Raw genomic sequence first — 17,003 nt, forward strand, 5'->3', positions numbered from 1 at the left:
GTGGGTAAGTGGCTGCTTACCATGGTTTTCACCTGATATGTCAATGATTGTCAATAAACAACCTTCTCCACTGTGTTGTTTCCATGTGTAGAACCTGTATCCAGTGCTGATAATGACCTTCTCTGTGCTGTAGCAGATGGTCCAGACAAGTGGAGCTGTGGATAGTTGGAGGATATGCCCCAAAGTGTTGATGGACAGCTGGTGTGTTCAGATTGGAGGGGGTGAAGAGTCAGCTGATAATGGTGAGCCTGTTTCGTGGAGGTGTCAGTCAAACCTCTGGTGAAGTACTGCCAGCTTGGATGTTGTGGCCAGTAACACTTTTCCTCTTGTCCTGGCCAGTTGACAAATAATTTGAAGCTGTTGAAATGTCATATTATTTAATTTTCTCTGAAAGAACTCATGTCCTGATACTTTCTTACACCCCAGGTCTGTTACTTGTCAGTTGAACTTGTGACATAGATAAAAGTTTGAACATTTTCTGTCTCTAGTGTCATGTCACAGTATTTCATTGTATTTGTGTAATGGGCTTCTCTGTTGGGGTTTAAGTCTAATATAAAGCCATGGTCAGAGATGGTGTAACAGATGAAGAGTGACAACACAAACAGGAACTTTGTGTTTGTGTGTGTGTGCGTGAAATACTGGGAACATCAGAAAAGTGAAATCCATCACTTCTTCATTTTCACCAGCTACGTTCAAACACTTGGCGATTTAACAAACAGTGAAAGTGAACCACAGTTAAAGTTGACGTCTCACTGATGTCCAGTTGTGCTGGTTCTTGTCTGACCTTAGTATCTGTTGATCTGTCTCCTGATGTAGGCTCCAGAGACCAGTATAATGAAGGTAACTTTGAAGCTAACGTCCAGCTTGAGTTCAGAGACACACGCAGCTGTCCTGTATCTGATCCATGTGGTCCCAGTGATGAAGGATTACAGGTAGATATTAGTTTATTCAGACTTTTTAAACATGAGTATCTAATAATGTGGCAGAAACACTGAAGTACTGGAACACAGACATAAAACTACTAATTTTATTGATTTTGGCACAAAATTAATTGTTGTTTTGAAAAATATCTCTCCCAGCAAAAGAAACCCCTCCCCTGGTCACGTCTTAAAGAGTCCTGTTAAAAATAAAAGTATTTGTAGCTCAACGTCACAGAGGAGACAGAAGAGGAACATGTTCACAGTCAGTGTTGTAACGCCGCTACAGCCCCGACATTCAACCAGAATAAAACAGGACCAGATTCTGGTTCTAACTGGCAGGTTCATGAGAAAAGACATGAAGGTGAATCATTTGTGTGAGTGAGTGTAGAGTGATGGTCTCTGCTCTCAGCATCAGTTACACGGCTGATCTGGTTGCTCGTGGTTTATGGGAAAATAGTAGAACGGCAGCTGAGGAGGACACGGATGTGCATGAGAAAAGCTCCGCCTGGGACCACGGGACCATTGCTCCTCTGAGTCATCATGGTACTGACAGCTGGTGGTCAGGTTCCGAGACATGGAGGTCTTCACCTGGAACCACACCTCTCTTCCCTTAAAAGAGGAGACAGGAGCAGAGAGGAAATGTGGGAACTCATTGGTGTTCGCTGCTCATTGGAGAAAAGACCGTCATAGGAGACTGGTTTTGAGCATTTCATTCCTGCCTTAAATGGACCAATGCAAGCAAATAATGTCATCTGCTTGGAACTGACCTGATCGTCTGTGATGCACTGGATCTCATATCTGCTGCCCAGATGTGGATTCAGAATGCTTTTCACTTCTGCCAACTATAGAGAGACCAGAGGCAGAATGAGAAATGATGATATAGATGATTAACAAAGCATTAGTGATCCCTCACTCACTCTTTCACGCTCTGATTCATTCAATTAGTGTGAACACTGACCCTAATCCACAGTCTGGACTGTGTTTGTGCATGTTTGATTTATAGCCTTATTATAATTAGTATGCTGCACCTTGTAAACCTGCCTAAGACTTTTGACCAGTACTGTTATTTACCTTGTAGGGTCGCTGACAGGATGGAGTGATGCCACCATCTTCCAGAGATCTGTACGGTAGAAATTCAGCGTTAAACCCTTTCATCTTGACTTTATGTTAAATTTTATGTGTGAGATGTGAAACATTTGTTGAAGTGGATAAAAGTGAAAACACTGAGATCCTATATGTGACTGGATTTACTGAGAGAGTGTGTGTGTGCGTGTGTGTGTGCTCAGACCAACTTCTGAATATCAAGCTGTCTCTGTAGTTTCAGGCAGATCTGGAAGTATTTGAAAGGAGAGTTCATTCCTTCCGCACAGGCTGCACACACTCCGTGCTTCTTCCACTCGTCCCTCCTGCTCCACACAGCACAGACAGCACAGACGCCGAGAGAGCAGATGAAAGTGTGACTCTCAGAACAATGTGATTCAAAGATCAAAGCAAATATTATTCTGTACCAGAAGTGAAAATTGCTTTTGGATTTCAGCAAGGACGGCCAGTGCTGAGTCAGCTCCTCCTCCAGCTCCTGGAACACACACACACAGACCTTATCCAATCAGTGTTCAGTGTCAGGACACATCATTACCTCTGTCCTTCTGTGGCTTCTCACCTGCACATCTGAGGGATACATGTGCCAGCAGTCGCAGCAGCTGTTTGGATGAACAGGCCTGGAACACAGAGGACAGTTCAACGGAAAGACACAGAGGGACGAGAACCGGAACAGAATCACTTTAAAACAGTGCTGTCGTCTCTGAGACAACAGTGATGTCTCGGCTTCCTCTGTCCTGTCCTCAGGTCAAAGGTCAAATCTCTTCAGCCTTATTGACATTGACTAAGGTTGACTTAAACCTGATTAACTCTATGACTGGTTCATTGACTCAGACCATCCTGTTGATGTGAGGTGTATGAAACCCTGTTGAAGCTCAGCTTCAATGGGAGTCAAGGGGGCAGCTCTGAGTAGCATTTTTCACTGCTGAGGTCTCAATGATGATTGGATAATAACTGGAGAAATGGTAGCTGATCTGTAGGTACACTGTCTTGTCCAGGGTGAAAAGAAAAGTTGGGAACCACTGATTGAGACCTGTTGCTGGAGTATGCTGGAGAGCACTGTTCTAGATGGTTCGTTTCTGTGATCCTGTTTCCTGTTTCCTGCCAGAAGTTTGTTTATTTTATCACCATTCATATTTCAGAGGTGACATTCAATGAGAGACCCGTCCAGATGAAAAGAGTTCTGCTGGTGTTTACCATAGGCCGTGGATGGTCCAGGTGTTGATGCTCTGAGGAATCCTACATCCTGTCCCCTTGCTGAGAGACTGTAGGGACAGAGAGGACAGTGTGTTCATGACCGTCACGATGATTTGGATGTTGATGTTGCTGCTGAACTCACCAGACAGAAGCTGCCCGGCCACTGCAGTGTGAACAGAAGACATTTCCAGTTGCACGGAGACATGTCGTTGTTTGGAGAAGACTCTTGTCCATCATGTCTGTGGTCATCCCAGTCTGAGGCAGTGACCAGCACCAGAACCGAGCTGAGCAGCACAGGCAGCACCAATCTCATCTTTGTTCTCTAGGACTAGTACTGCAAGAAAAAAATATAAAATACAGTATATAAATGTTGTTGACTGTTGTCAATGAGTCAGAGGTCCATTACTGGGCTGGTTTCACATCTGGTCCAAGAGGCTCTTCACTTCTAACTGTTCTTCTAGTTCTTATTGTCTTAGTGTGTGAACACACCATGGAGCAGGTGACCACAGCCTGACGTGGTTACAGGACCTGTTTTGTGCCGAGCTCAGGTCAGTGCCACCTGAGGGACTGGGCTGAGCTTGTGTCCAACTGGGTTGTCCTGTTTGTGGGTGTTCAGTTGAGCGGCTCTGCTGGTTAAAGGGACACCCTTGTAATTGGAGGATGGCTGGGATGACGAGGACACCTGCTGGTTGTGTGTTAATGTATACACAATATAAAGTAAATTTTCAGAGATGGACATGTCAGCTTTGCTCTTCTACATGTGCAGGTCTGCCCCCTACAGGACAAACACAATGTTCAGTTGTCTACTTCTGAATTTTTACAATAAAGTGACCTGGAAGACAGAGAACCTGCACATGAGAACAAGAAGGAGAAGAAGACATTGGTCATTGAACATATGCATCTTTTACCCTCCCTGGGGAAAGGTGGACACATTCAGTTCAACACACCACTGCCAACCATGTGGGATTTGAACCTGTGCTCCTCTGATAACAACCCTTACCACTAGGATAGTGAAGAAGGAGATAGAAACATAGTCTACAACCCAGGATCTTCTCCAACAGCTCCAGGATCTCCACCTTTACTCCTCAGCCCGTGTCCAAACCATCTCCACCTCACCTTCTCTGACGTTGTCTCCAAACCTGAGCTGTTTTTATCATCTGCCAAAAAGTGTCAAAGAAAAAGAAGGGAGACGAACCTGAGACGTTGAGCTGCTGTTGAATGTCCAGATGAGAGAAGTGTTCGGGTGACGCTGGTTGCTTTTTATATGAAAACACACAGAGGGAAGTGAGTACTTGTTCCTGTGACAGGTGTGAGCTGAGGTGAAACAGCAGTGTGAAGTCACTTCTTCTTTCCATTGTCTCTTAACCAACAATCCAGAACCGAACCCCCCTCCAGCCCCCACCCAGCTGTGAAAAAGTGAAAACCACGTGACAGTTTCTCCCAGTTGTTTCCTCGCTGTTGTTTGGCCTGAGCTGGAGATCGTAGTTTGGCTCTGATCCAGAAACACTGACAGCCTGTGAGCGTCAGCGTGTGTGTGTGTGTGTGTGTGTGTGTGTGTGTGCGCATGTCCTTGTGAGGGTAAATCCAGGCCGAGCAGCTCGACTCAGACACACACGTATACACGGTCTGCAGACATGAACCACCTACTGGTAACTACAGCTGGTTTCTACCTCTGGGTTCTTCTCTGCTGCTGTACAGAGACTGTGTGTGTGTGTGTGTGTGTGTGTGTGTGTGTGTGTGTGTGTGTGTGTTATGCCTTTCCTTCAACTTAATGCTACATGTGTTAGCCTCAGTCTGTTAGCTGCACTGTGGTGAAGTTCTAATCTATATTTACTGTTAAGACACTGTCACCTTACATGACCTCTAACACTCCTCACTCACATGGTTGAACCATACGCACACACACACACACACACACACGCACACGCACACGCGCCCTTGTGCTTCTGTGTTAGTCTCTCACGTACACACTGCCTCTCTGTGACGGTGACGGTGAACCTGAATGATCTGTTCCTGCTCCATTAGTTTCACTTCAAAGTCTCAGTTGATTTTCTTCTGACTCCGTCTCTGCTGTGACTGTTCTCTGTGACTGTTGAACAGACGTGTGTTGAATTATTTCCAGTCTGCTTTTTGCTCCATTACATTTAGTGAAACTTCTTGTTCCTTTTCATCAAAGTGAATCAAATAATGCGAGGTCATTCTCTTTATCTTTATTTTACCAAGCCAATGTGCGGCTGTACGGGACCAAACCCTGTGGTCTAACATTGGACAGTCAGTGTTTTTCTCCATGACGTAGAAAAATGTCAGCCTGTTGTTCTGCAGAGCTGTGAATAGACTTCAGTTTCCTCTTTAAATAGTTCTAGAAACATTTTGGGTTTTTTAATTTAACTCTGTCTACTTTCAATATTCAAAGCAGTACTACTAAATGGAGTTTAAAGTTAAAAAAGTTAAAAACTCTTCATGTCATTCAAACATTCCTATCTCACGTCTTTGCAGAAAGTCCCCCTTGTGGCCGGACGAGCCTTCAGCAGCTCCGCTCGACAGATGAGAAACAGAGTCGCTGAGGCCCAGAAACGTTTCCAGGTAAACAGATGATGACCAGAATCACAGGCTTGGTTCTGACCAGAACATAGACCTGAGAATGTCAACACAGCTCGAGTGACAATATCAGTGAAACGACAACAAAGATTTACATCTTCATATTAGTGTTAGTGAATGATTTGTGATGTGTCGTTGACTGATCTATTAGTCCTGCAGAAGCTCAGGAGGACAGAGTGCAAATCGACCCCCTGACACACACACACACACACACACACACACACACACGACCATACATACAGCTCCTTCACATCTGTTTAGCTGAGTTTTTGTGACAATCATCCAACCAATGAACCTTTCTGTGAAAACAGGAGGACAACGGACACCCTGTCCACCTGAAGGGAGGAACATTTGATCTGCTGATGTACCGGGTCACCATGACTCTGACCATTGCAGGTAACACAGATCCACATGTTCCTTCAAGCAGTGCTGCCCCTGATTTAAGTATGTCCAGTGTGCCATATTCCACTGGAAGCCCCTTACGCCCCTCCCCTGCTCCTCACCGAGCCCCACTATTTGAGAAGTACTGCTTTAAAGTGAACTTAGCTTTAACGTTTTTAGTGATGCGTGTATTTGTCCTGAGACACAGCTGTAGGCACTTGATATACATTATTATGTGTGTGTGTCTGCAGGAACCTGCTACTCCCTCTACTCGCTGTGCACTGCAGCGATGCCTCAGAAGAAGGTGTAGACAACGTGACTGTAACTCAGTTTAACACCAATGTTTATTCTAAAATGGATTCGTTTTTCTCTGAACACTGAACATTTAAAATGCGTTACTTTTAGAGATTAACTGTTAATCTCTTAACTCTTCAAATATTGTCAATAAAAATACGCTCAGAATAAATACCGCAGTGTACTGTGTTTTGTAGGCAGAGACGTCGCTCCCAGCAGGGGGCAGTACTGTAGAGTCTTTTATTCAAAGTCTGTGGTGGTCCGTTAACAGACTGCCTCTCTCCACAGTTACGTGTTCTGGGAGTATCGTTTCAATTTTGCTTTAAATACTTAAATACTACTCTAATACTAAAATACACTAAAAGTGTTTTGTTTACGTTAGTTAACCACAGGGTTAAAGTAACGGACACGTCATCAAACCACACAGAGCTGGAACTCTGTAACCAAGAAACTGTCAAACACCTGTTGTAAGATTGCTAACGTTGCTTCAAAATATAATGATAAAAAAAAAAGACAAAATAATCTATCATCAATCAATCTGGGAGCTCCCAGGGTGAATGCAGTTCAAGACCTGACATGACCAAAAACCAAAGTTCACAGTTTTGCAGCAGCTTCCTGTTTCTTATGAACGAACTTCAACTTGGTTGGTTCTAAAAGACTGGACCAACCCTGCTGTCGTGTTCTGGACCCACAGACCCGGCGAGGCTTTGATTTCAAATAATAAAAAAAATCACCTCTTACTTTTGGTCGCAGTTTCTTAAGTTTTATTTGTCGTTGTGCATTCACTTTCTCCGGAAAGACATTCCTGCAGAATGTTATGGTTCTCCGTCGCCCTCTGTTGGCTTGCAGGTGTATTGAATGACTGAACCTGCTTTACTTACTTTTTTCTTTCTTTCTTTCTCCGTCTTTCTCGTTCTCTCGCTCTCTTTCAAACGTTGACACCGATGACGTCAGCATTTATTTCAGAAAGCGAATGCTCATCAATTGATCGATGTTCACTTTCTCTAGTGACTGAAAAAAATGCATTTTTAGTTTTCAGCAATTCAATCTTGTACATACTGTATATATAGGTCTATATATATATTTATTTTTTTTGATTAGCGTATTTCCTTCTCTGATTGGTTTATTACTACTGTACAGTAACATACTTTCAACAGGTAACAACAGGACTTTCAACAGGTGAATATTTCCCTGTGTTTTCCCTCTCCTGCTGGTCTCACCTTCCTGAACTCATCGAAGGAGATGACGTTGTCTTTGTCCAGGTCTGCTTCCTGGATTGCTCGTTCAGCAATGCTCTGCAGCTGCTCCTCTGGCACTTGAACCCCCAGCATAGCCCGTAGCACCTGCCCGTCACAGTGGTCCACTAATCAGCATTAAGCAGCATGTATTCAGTGTGTAAGCCAAGTACCAACCTGGAGAAGTTCTGCTCTCGAAATGTTTCCATCCCCATTCTGATCGTACAACTGGAAGGCAACTAGAAGCAAACACACACACACACACACACAGAGCGTGAAGGAGTATCCAGTGGTTACAGGTCAGAGGTCAGTCGTTAACTTTACCCTCACATCTCAGTTTCTTGTTTCTGCTGTTGACTGGCTCCAGCTGTGTTCCGTCTCTGCTGCGGTTCGGATCAGTAGGACGGAAATGAGCCATAATTCGAACAAAGGAGGGAAAGTCCAGTTTTTCCTGTCTGTGAAAAGAGAGAGAGGACGTGGAAATGTTCCCAGTTTCCTGTTTAGAACAAACTGATAACTCTCAAAGCTGCTGCTTTAACATGAAGTCTTACACACAGTCTAAATCAAAATGAATCTCAATTGGATAAAACGTGATGTGACTTCATGTTTGTGAAGAAGTGTGCAGGTCAAAATGATTTTAATATTCTGATGATTTTGACCACTGATATTTGTCAGGTGGTTCTCTGACTTAGGTGTTTTTTAACAACAACAGTTTAATCAACGAGTATCTCTTTCTTTGTATCAACACCAACTGTCAGTCGATGGTTTTATGGTTTAATTGGTTATTTTAAACGGAGTGCTGCTTCACCCTGGAGGAAAGAAGGAACCGATGATTCTGTCCCCAATGGGGTTCAAGGCCAATGATGGGATGGCTGTAAAATCCTGAGCTCTGTGAAGTGGACAGAACCAAGGACAACAGAGACAGGGAGACAAAGGTCAATAAAAAGTCTACGTTATTTGCTTAAACAACCAGGATGTGCAGAAAACCAACCGCAGCTCTCCGGTGGAGCCTTTGTCCAAGAACTGGAACCTCTCATACAGACGGAGGAGGTGAGCAGCTGAGACTGAGGTCAACAAACAAACAGAAGATGAGGTTCATGAAACTGGCTGTTGTTGCTGAGATGATGATGCTGAAGTGTCTGAGGAACCGTGAATGCAGCATCAGTGTGTGTGTGTCAGACACTTGATGATAAAGCCTAGACAAAACTGAAGTACAGAAACAGAGAATGTCAGAGAAAAACTGTGCCTTCTTCCACTGATTCTTTTTCTTCCACTTCTTCTTCTACATTTCCCTCTTTTTCTTCCACTTTATTTTTAGCAGCAGGGTTGGAGGATGAAAACCCAGATAATTAAGTGTGCATGTTTGTAACAATGGGATTTGAGTCACTGTATCAGTGTGAACAGATCAGGGTGTTGAACACACAAGCTGAGATAAACAGCTGCGAGAAACCCACACACACATACACACACTGTTAGAACTAAACAAGATAGTGAGAAGAAAGTGCCAGAAGAAACGACTAACAATAAAACAGTAATAATGAATATAAAACACAATAAAATAATAAACAACCAAACTCACAGCCAGTTTCATGAATGAGCACCTGGGCTTGTGGGATGTTTCTCATGTAGCTGCTGCTGCTGCTGGAGCCCATGCTGCTGCCCACACTCTTATCTGGTCCTGTTACTGAGAGACAGGCGGCGCTCTGTCACACACACTGACACACACTCACAGGACAGACATGCTGCTTAACCAATGACAGCTGTCCACACAGGCTCTGTCAGACCAACGACTGGTCCAAACCACTCCCTGTTTATTAGTATTAGTATTGTTGTTGTTATTATATACGTGTTATATTAAAATGAAGCTATCACTAAGTACATATATTTAATACTTACGGTTGATTGGTGTGGTTCATTGTGTACTGCTATGTCGTCTGACGTCACCGGGAATCCATATACTACTTTAATTTGTGTTGTTTATGTCACGGAGTTGACTGCATGCAAATTAAAAATTCAATATATAGAATTTGCACCTGAAACCTACTACCTAGTGGATGGATGTGATTGAAGATCTAAAATGTTATTAAGGATCTTCTCGTGTTCTCTATGTATTTCTGTTTTATTTATTATTTCATCTATTAATATATTAATTAATTTATTAATGATTAAGAAATCTGTTTTAACTTTTGTACACACAGATCTACAAATTATTTCACATTAATCAATTTACGTCATTTCCTCTTCTGGTTTCCGTACGTGTAGCGAGAGCTTTTAAATTATACCGGAAATGTGCGCTCCTGTTTTTCAAACAAACATTTCGTCGTCGTCGGTTGTGTGTGTGTGGATGTCACGAAGGCAAAGATAACTTACATAACTACATAATGAAGCAGTTTTATAAAATATTCAGCCATTTGTGGACACCAGTGCTTTAGTTTTTTTCTCAAACTTTTTTGGCGGCATGTTAACCTGCTACCGTGTGTTTAGTCCTGCGGTCTTAGCAGTTTGCGGTTAGCTCCGCCAACAACGAAGTCCGGCCAATACGTTGATGAGTGAAGTTGCACGTCTTAGAGGGCGAAAACCAATTGGCTCAAACATAGATCCACACAGAGCAGACGACCTTTTGGATGGAACTTGTTTATATATGCAGTTGCACGTTTGAGCCACCGGAGGACGAATCGTGCATACAACCTAATGGCCGGACCTCGTTGTTGGCGCAGCTAACCGAACAACCAACCCCATTACCAGACAAGATTTCATCATAAAATGTGTTCCTACGCTAAACTGCCCTTGTGGAAAATGAATAAAATATATCTCTTTCGACGGAAGAAAACCCAATTTAAAAAATAAAATAACGATATAAATGCATGCAACTCAGTATTTGCAGCATAAGTTGCAAATAAGAGTTGCTGGAATTTTTTTTCTTGAGCTGCACTGACAATAGTGTGCAGTGATCGTATGTACCTACTCATTGACAAACTAATGAGCCTGTACTACCACCTAGTGGATCATGGATGTCGTGCAGGACGCTTGTGATTGGATAACGAGGCGCATCTGTAACTTTAAAGCGGAAGGAAGTGGTAATACTTCCCGTTCCGGTGATGGTATTAGTGATGGGAAGATTCTTTTTATTGATTTGAATCTTTGACTCTCGAACAGTAAAATGAACGAGTCGTGAACGAATCTTGAACTAATAATTTCATTCGTTTTACAGCAGGTAGCGCTTTAGCCCTATTCTGGGCGATGTAAAGAAGGCTGCGGTTCTCCGACATTAAATACTGAAGACAACATGGTTTGCTTCCGCTGATAAAGTCTACAAAGTACACAAAATGCCATAAGCAATTAAAACCATGCGAAAAGCTCAGAAGTAAAAACACACCACAATGTGAAGATGAATGAGAGCAAAAAGACCCGAGCTCTTTCGCGTGACAAATGAAACGAATCTGCGAGAACGAAGCGAAAGATTAGTTCACAGAGAGTGATTCGTTTGCAATGAAAGATTAGTTCACAGTGAAAGATTAGTTCACAGAGAGTGATTCATTCACAGTGAAAGATTAGTTCACGATTAGTTCACAGAGAGTGATTTGTTCGCAGTGAGTGATTTGTGAGTGATTCATGAGTTCAATATGAACAAATATTTAATATGACTCGGTAGTCACGAGTCACGAATCTTTCATATGACTCGGGAGTCACGGGTCATATGAAAGATTCGTTCATTTTGAACGAATCACTCGCGAACGACACATCACTAGTAGGCTGTGTTTGTGGCTCTATAGCTGCTTCTCTCCCAGGTCTCGGTTCTAGTGACGGGCTCTATGGCTCCGTGTTGGACCGTCTCGAGCCTCTGGTCTTTGCCGGTGCTCCTTCTGCTGCTGGCGGGGCTGAAGGCCCCGGTCAGTGCCGTGTCGGAATCTGGGAAATGGACGCTAAACCTGGACAGTGTGAGTGTTCTGTTGTGTGGACTATGGTTCTCTGGTACTGTACTGTTCTATGAGGACGTGATTCTGTTAGATGCCTTGAATCTGTACGTGGATGGATGTGAGTGAAAAAATACGGGTCTGGTTTACAGTTTTGTTGTTACACAGCGCGGATGTTTTTTAATAACGGCAGATATACCGGAAGTAAACAACGTCAGCGGTGAATCCACGTTGAACCGTTTGTGAAATGAGAAATCAGACACAGAAACCAAATATTTACATGTTCTTTTATTTTCAAACGTATGTGTAAAACAGCACGAATAAATGTGGGTCAGTGTTGTTGTGTGTTGACATGGGGTCTGAATTAGGGGCGTGTTGTGTTGTGTTATATGGATTCATGGAATTATACAAAGTAGAGCAACACACACAGTTCATAAGTATGTCTAATTTACATATATACACACATAATAACATGGGAATAAATCCTGGGAATAAATCCTGGATCATATTCCAAACATCCTTTGTCCTCGTCCTGACACATGCTTCTCATTTTTCTCCTCCTTGCTCCTTCCTTCCAGCAGTTGATTAAACCTTTTAAACACATTTATATTCAGGACTGTTGGGTGTGCTCAAATATTATGTCCACAATGCATCACTTAAGTTACATATACAGTGGTTGGAATAAAAAACAACACTTTTCAGTCTAAAAATGCAAGAAACTCATTTGTTTTGGAAGTTAGTTCTTACATAACCAAACCAGTGTTTCTTTGTCTGTACTTTTCACCATCCCTGATTATTGTCATAAATACATGAATGAAAAGATCTTTAATGTGATTGTAAATCTCACCACAGTTTGTTTTCCTTGCAGGAAATATTAAAGAGACAGAACTACTTCTACTTCACAAAAACTCTCTTCAACAACACCTTCATCCAGGTCAAACGTGAGTGCATCCTGTCGAATGCTGGTCTCTGTCTTTGTTTTGGCTTTAATTTTATTAAGTGGTAAGAACTCACTCTTTAGTTATCTATCTCCTATGATTAGATCAAGGAATTAATGTGAGGTTACGTTTGATTTTCAGCAGTAAGTTTAGTTTGTTTAAAATTTATTTAATTACAGTTCATTCATAGTAATATATTTAGGTGGAAACAAACGCAAAAGACACAAAAGGTAAAATAATACACAAGTTTTATTCTTCAATGAAATGATGTTTTTAGGAATATAAATGTCAACTTGTGGGGTCAAAGGTCACTGAAAAGAGTAATGGTCAGAAGTTCATCTTCTCGATGTTGTTTCTGTAATGACAGGATTAATAAACCACAGTTCAGTTTTTTTTTAGTCACTTGGTGTCAGGGACAGAGAGGAGGAAGAGGTGTGGGAGGCCTGTTGCTCAACCTGTTTCAGGACCAGAAATAAAAATAAATATGAAGTGACAAAACAGGAATTACAGCATTCTCTCTGTAGAGAGAAACTGGTATTTGATGTTGTTATTGGGTGAACTGACTGAGCTCAGAGGTCATAGGTCATCTGTAACACAGGTCTCCAACCTTAACGTGGCATCATCTCCAGTCTTTTATAAGAAGCTCTCCGTTTGTTTTCAACTTATTCTCACAGGGCTGATGGCTTTAGGTCACATGACTGAGGCAAGTGTCCTCACCTGTCAGAAAGTACACATGGAAATGAGATAATTTTTTTTAAAAATAATTGTTTTTCTGTAGCCTGGAAATCAGTGACCCATGGTCCTGCACCGGTCCAGGCCCAGTGTTTGGTCACCTCTGACTAAACAGACAGTGTCATATGTAGTATCTTGACCCATTGTACTGTTCTGATTGTATTTTAACTTGAAACATGTGCCTGTCTGTCTGTCTTTCTGTCTGTCTTTCTGTCTGTCTGTCTGTCTCTCTGTCTGTCGATCTGTCGGTCTATCTATCTGTCTGTGTTCGTGTCTCAGTCTTGTCAGAGACCTGTAACTCCTCAGCTCCCATCAGCCTGAACATCTCCTGGTATTTGAGGAACTCCCACTGCTACGATGAGGTCTTCAGTCTGGACGTAAGACACTTGACACTGTAATGATGTGTCCAGTTTTGTGGTGACTGAATGTTTAAAATGATAAAGAATTTAAAAAGCCCAAGTGAAAAACAGCTCAAAATGAAGCAGTCTGTGTTTTTTCAAGAACTAGTTCTCTTTTTTTTGGTGTTTTTGTTGGTTGTGTAAATGTTTTGTATTTTTGTCCTCAGGCGACCAGGGCAGCAAATTACTTCAGGTCGACTGAGGTAATGTCAGGAGGAGGGAGTGGGTTCTACGTCTACCACCAGTATCCTGTTCTGTCCTGTCAGCCACACATTAAACCTGACATGGTCCGAGTCTCACACACACACACACCATTTCAAACAATGACACACAGCGTATGTTATAGTTGTTTAATTTGTGTGTGTGTTTGGTTTGTCCTCACAGTTCAGCCTCGAGACATTTGATGAGAAAACACAACTGACGGAGCTGACACAGCAACAGGTGTGGATGGATGGGTGGATGGATGGATGGATCAGTGGATGGGTGGATGGATCAGTGGATGGATGGATGGATCCGTTTCTGTGAAATGTAAAATGTATGTATTTCTGTTTTCAGCCCGTCACAGTCAAGGAGGTCTCTGCTGGTGTAGCTGGTGATGGTGTGAGAAGAAGAAGGGAGGTGCAGCCTCCACAGCCAAAGGTCTGCACGTGTACATTAACAGATACACAGCAAGAAACAACAGTAGAGCAGAAGATGCAGTAGAATTGTAGTACACACTGATGTGTTAACTGTTTTTATCAGTGAACAGTGGAGACCAAGAAATTCACTTGAAAACAAAACATTTTCACCTTGACCTTCCATTTTTATCTTGTCGCTTAAAGCTACAGATAAATATATAAACAAAGAAGTGTTGTCGGGTAACAGGGAAGCAGTGGGAGCTTTAGAAAGTTTAAATTCCTGTAAATGGAGTTAAGGATTTGTTCAGGAGCAAAAGTGTGGTCGATGATGTATCCATCATGTGACACCACCAGTCAGACTTGTGATTGGACCACACCTATTCTGCATCAGGACAACAAGCCTAAACAAGCAGCAGCTACCAGTAAGAACCCCCTGCTGGACAGAGGACATCAGCTGTCCTAATGTGATGGTATGGTCTCCACAGACACCTGATCTCAGTACCATGGATCACTGAGTCTGAGATCAGATTAAGAAGATGCTGTTCAAAGTAGACTGAGATGAACTTCACTGAAAACAACATTCAAATGTCTTGGCCATGTCCTGGTCCAGAGTCATCAACACAGTTTGAGTGTGAAAACAGACTGATTCTCTCTCTCTCTCTCTCTCTGTTTTTCCTCTCTCTCTCTCTCTCTCTCAGGATGCAGCTGCAGCACAGACAGGAAAGGTTGAGGTGAGAAAATGAGCACATGTAACTCACTGCTGCAGGAGGTTGCTGGTTTGTTGTGTTTATTTCCATCCCTCTCTTTCTCTCTCTCCACTTCTCCATCCAATGGCTGATCAGGCAGCACCTCATTTTGCTGCGGTGGCTAAAAGTTGGGAGGACGGACCGTATATGTTCATCCTATATGTCAGAGAGGTCAAAGAGAAAAGCCAGACCACGACTGACACTGCCAACAGTGCCGCACCCTGGAGTATACACAGTCAGTTCACAGAAACACACACCATGATTATACAGGAGGTTTAACCTTTGACCTTTCTATTGATGCTAATGCTGTTTGCTGTAGAACTGAGAACTGTGTTTTATAGAGTTGATCTCCTAAAGGTCTGCTGAAAACCAAAGTCTACCCTCTGTAGTTTACACAGGTAGACAAACACACCTCATGTTTGTGTGTATGTCTTTCTCTGTGTGTGTGTTTGCAGTGCAAATTAGCATGAGAGGTTCCCATGACTACATATCTGCGTCTGAGTGGCCCCTGATGGTGGTAAGAACTTTGTACTTTTATATATTTAGCCTAGCTCATTCTGTTGGACTAAACGTAATATAACAAGATGCAATGAACTAAGAAAATAAACCACAGAGTGTCCAGTAGGTGTCACTAGTGTCAGAAGAACCTCATGTACCTCAACTCCTCACCTTATGAGAATCCCTGGTAACTGTTCTGTTCTGCTCAGTTCTACATGGTGATGTGCATCATCTACGTGTTACTGGCTGTTCTGTGGCTGGTTCTGTCGGCCCGGTACTGGAGGGACCTGCTCAGGATCCAGTTTTGGATTGGTGGAGTTATCTTCCTGGGAATGTTGGAGAAAGCTGTCTACTATGCAGAATTCCAGAGCATCAGATATGATGGGCTGTCAGGTGAGTGTCAGTCACACACAAGCACACACACACACACACACACATTTACAGTGTGAGGATCAGAACCCGTGTCCCGTGTCCTCCCTCAGTTCATGGTGCAGTGGTGTTTGCTGAAGTTCTCTCTGCCGTCAAGAGGACACTCGCCCGGGTCCTGGTGATCATCGCTAGTCTGGGATACGGTATCGTCAAGTGAGTCTTCAAAGTCCCTCTCCTGTCGCTCCACCCAATGATCATACACAGTCTGTGAGTAAAGGTCACATGACTGAAGAAATCCACTGACATTGACTGGAACTCTCCCCCGCCTCAGGCCAAGACTCGGCGCTCTACTTCACCGAGTGGTTGGAGTTGGTATGCTCTACCTGATGTTCTCTGTCATCGAGGGCACTCTGCGTGTCAACACTGTAAGTCTCCAAGTGTGTGGACGTATGTGTGTGTATTTCATGACAGGTCTTGTGTCTTGTGTTTATTTTGTGTTTATTTCCTCCAGGATCGAGGAGACAACACCCACACCAGAGTGTTGTGTGACATCGTGTTGGCCTTCACCGACTCCTGTATTGTCTGGTGGATATCCTTTAATGTGGACACACACGCATTCACACAATGATGCATATTTGGGATGGCTCCAAACCATCCTCAAAGATACTGGTACTTCAACTTGGACTGACCGCAGGTACTCATACTTGAACCTCAAGGAGCTGCAGATGCTGATAGCAGTGCAGTACTGGCCTACGTAGGTTCTTATCCAAAGCAGTAAGGTGAAGGGCAACTAATACAGTCCAGTTCTCCTCAACATACTTTGGACGAGTGCATCACATTTGATCTACTCTTAGTTTAATAATACTACTAATACTTTGAATGGATGTACCAAACATATACATCTAACACTGCAATGTTCAAAATGGGACACAAACACTCTGCTTCTGCTGACTCAGCAACATCAGTTCCAGTTGGTCAGTCAGACTCAGCAGAACCATTCAAACATTCAAAAGCAAAGAAATATAAAATGTTAAAATGTAGGGGAGGTTTCCTGTGTGTCCGTACTAA

The 17,003-nt window shown here is 42.9% G+C and overlaps 4 protein-coding genes across 9 annotated transcripts in view; 2 read left to right on the top strand and 2 right to left on the bottom strand.

Annotated features, from left to right (window-relative positions):
* Positions 1–926: 926 nt before the first annotated feature.
* rnaset2l (ribonuclease T2, like) lies at positions 927–7,399 on the bottom strand. Of its 5 annotated transcripts, none has more exons than XM_025055120.1 (9): positions 7,230–7,399; positions 3,358–3,549; positions 3,216–3,283; positions 2,581–2,638; positions 2,429–2,496; positions 2,213–2,326; positions 1,992–2,040; positions 1,688–1,762; positions 927–1,529 (listed from the first exon to the last, which is right to left on the bottom strand). In XM_025055120.1, the coding sequence occupies exons 2-9, from the start codon at positions 3,526–3,528 to the stop codon at positions 1,332–1,334; spliced, it is 801 nt and encodes a 266-aa protein (XP_024910888.1). In that variant the 5' UTR covers positions 3,529–3,549; positions 7,230–7,399; the 3' UTR covers positions 927–1,331. The 5 variants fall into 5 exon arrangements, with proteins under 5 accessions (XP_024910888.1, XP_024910885.1, XP_024910887.1 ...); XM_025055117.1 differs by having other exon boundaries at positions 3,358–4,372; XM_025055119.1 differs by lacking the exon at positions 7,230–7,399 and adding an exon at positions 4,216–4,596.
* cox7a1 (cytochrome c oxidase subunit 7A1) lies at positions 4,706–6,660 on the top strand. Its single transcript, XM_008309534.3, has 4 exons — positions 4,706–4,864; positions 5,712–5,798; positions 6,125–6,209; positions 6,446–6,660. The coding sequence occupies exons 1-4, from the start codon at positions 4,850–4,852 to the stop codon at positions 6,502–6,504; spliced, it is 246 nt and encodes an 81-aa protein (XP_008307756.1). The 5' UTR covers positions 4,706–4,849; the 3' UTR covers positions 6,505–6,660.
* Positions 7,238–9,565, bottom strand: chp2 (calcineurin-like EF-hand protein 2). Its single transcript, XM_008309535.3, has 7 exons — positions 9,303–9,565; positions 8,715–8,787; positions 8,532–8,612; positions 8,054–8,178; positions 7,901–7,962; positions 7,709–7,831; positions 7,238–7,499 (listed from the first exon to the last, which is right to left on the bottom strand). Exons 1-7 carry the CDS (start codon positions 9,373–9,375, stop codon positions 7,446–7,448), a joined length of 591 nt encoding a protein of 196 aa, XP_008307757.1. The 5' UTR covers positions 9,376–9,565; the 3' UTR covers positions 7,238–7,445.
* A 1,862-nt stretch (positions 9,566–11,427) lies between these two features.
* Positions 11,428–17,003, top strand: part of LOC103378350 (transmembrane protein 87A) — a 10,793-nt gene continuing 5,217 nt past the window's right edge. The window contains exons 1-13 of one of the 2 annotated variants that reach the window (XM_025055082.1): positions 11,428–11,661; positions 12,506–12,578; positions 13,587–13,684; positions 13,873–13,992; positions 14,090–14,146; positions 14,261–14,344; positions 15,021–15,053; positions 15,165–15,303; positions 15,524–15,585; positions 15,776–15,959; positions 16,049–16,148; positions 16,267–16,360; positions 16,447–16,524. In XM_025055082.1, coding sequence (XP_024910850.1) covers positions 11,536–11,661; positions 12,506–12,578; positions 13,587–13,684; positions 13,873–13,992; positions 14,090–14,146; positions 14,261–14,344; positions 15,021–15,053; positions 15,165–15,303; positions 15,524–15,585; positions 15,776–15,959; positions 16,049–16,148; positions 16,267–16,360; positions 16,447–16,524 — 1,248 coding nt within the window. In that variant the 5' untranslated portion in view covers positions 11,428–11,535. The remainder of the gene's footprint in view (positions 11,662–12,505; positions 12,579–13,586; positions 13,685–13,872; positions 13,993–14,089; positions 14,147–14,260; positions 14,345–15,020; positions 15,054–15,164; positions 15,304–15,523; positions 15,586–15,775; positions 15,960–16,048; positions 16,149–16,266; positions 16,361–16,446; positions 16,525–17,003) is intronic. The other variant, XM_008309537.3, reaches the window with a different exon arrangement.

The sequence above is a fragment of the Cynoglossus semilaevis genome, chromosome 4, assembly GCF_000523025.1.
Source record: "Cynoglossus semilaevis isolate Cse_v1.0 chromosome 4, Cse_v1.0, whole genome shotgun sequence".
Classification (NCBI taxonomy): Eukaryota; Metazoa; Chordata; class Actinopteri; order Pleuronectiformes; family Cynoglossidae; genus Cynoglossus; species Cynoglossus semilaevis.

Excerpts from the sequence above, each read along its gene's own strand:
- rnaset2l (XM_025055120.1), bottom strand. The coding sequence starts at position 3,528 with ATGAGATTGGTGCTGCCTGTGCTGCTCAGCTCGGTTCTGGTGCTGGTC. Across the intron at positions 2,041-2,212 it reads AGACAGCTTGATATTCAGAA|ATCTCTGGAAGATGGTGGCA; the intron begins GTTGGTCTGAGC and ends TCTACCGTACAG. Across the intron at positions 1,530-1,687 it reads AGTGCATCACAGACGATCAG|GGAAGAGAGGTGTGGTTCCA; the intron begins GTCAGTTCCAAG and ends TCCTCTTTTAAG.
- cox7a1 (XM_008309534.3), top strand. Across the intron at positions 5,799-6,124 it reads AGGCCCAGAAACGTTTCCAG|GAGGACAACGGACACCCTGT; the intron begins GTAAACAGATGA and ends CTGTGAAAACAG. Across the intron at positions 6,210-6,445 it reads CATGACTCTGACCATTGCAG|GAACCTGCTACTCCCTCTAC; the intron begins GTAACACAGATC and ends GTGTGTCTGCAG.
- chp2 (XM_008309535.3), bottom strand. The coding sequence starts at position 9,375 with ATGGGCTCCAGCAGCAGCAGCAGCTACATGAGAAACATCCCACAAGCC. Across the intron at positions 8,788-9,302 it reads GCTCATTCATGAAACTGGCT|TCTCAGCTGCTCACCTCCTC; the intron begins GTGAGTTTGGTT and ends TGTTGACCTCAG. Across the intron at positions 8,613-8,714 it reads GGCTCCACCGGAGAGCTGCG|AGCTCAGGATTTTACAGCCA; the intron begins GTTGGTTTTCTG and ends TCCACTTCACAG.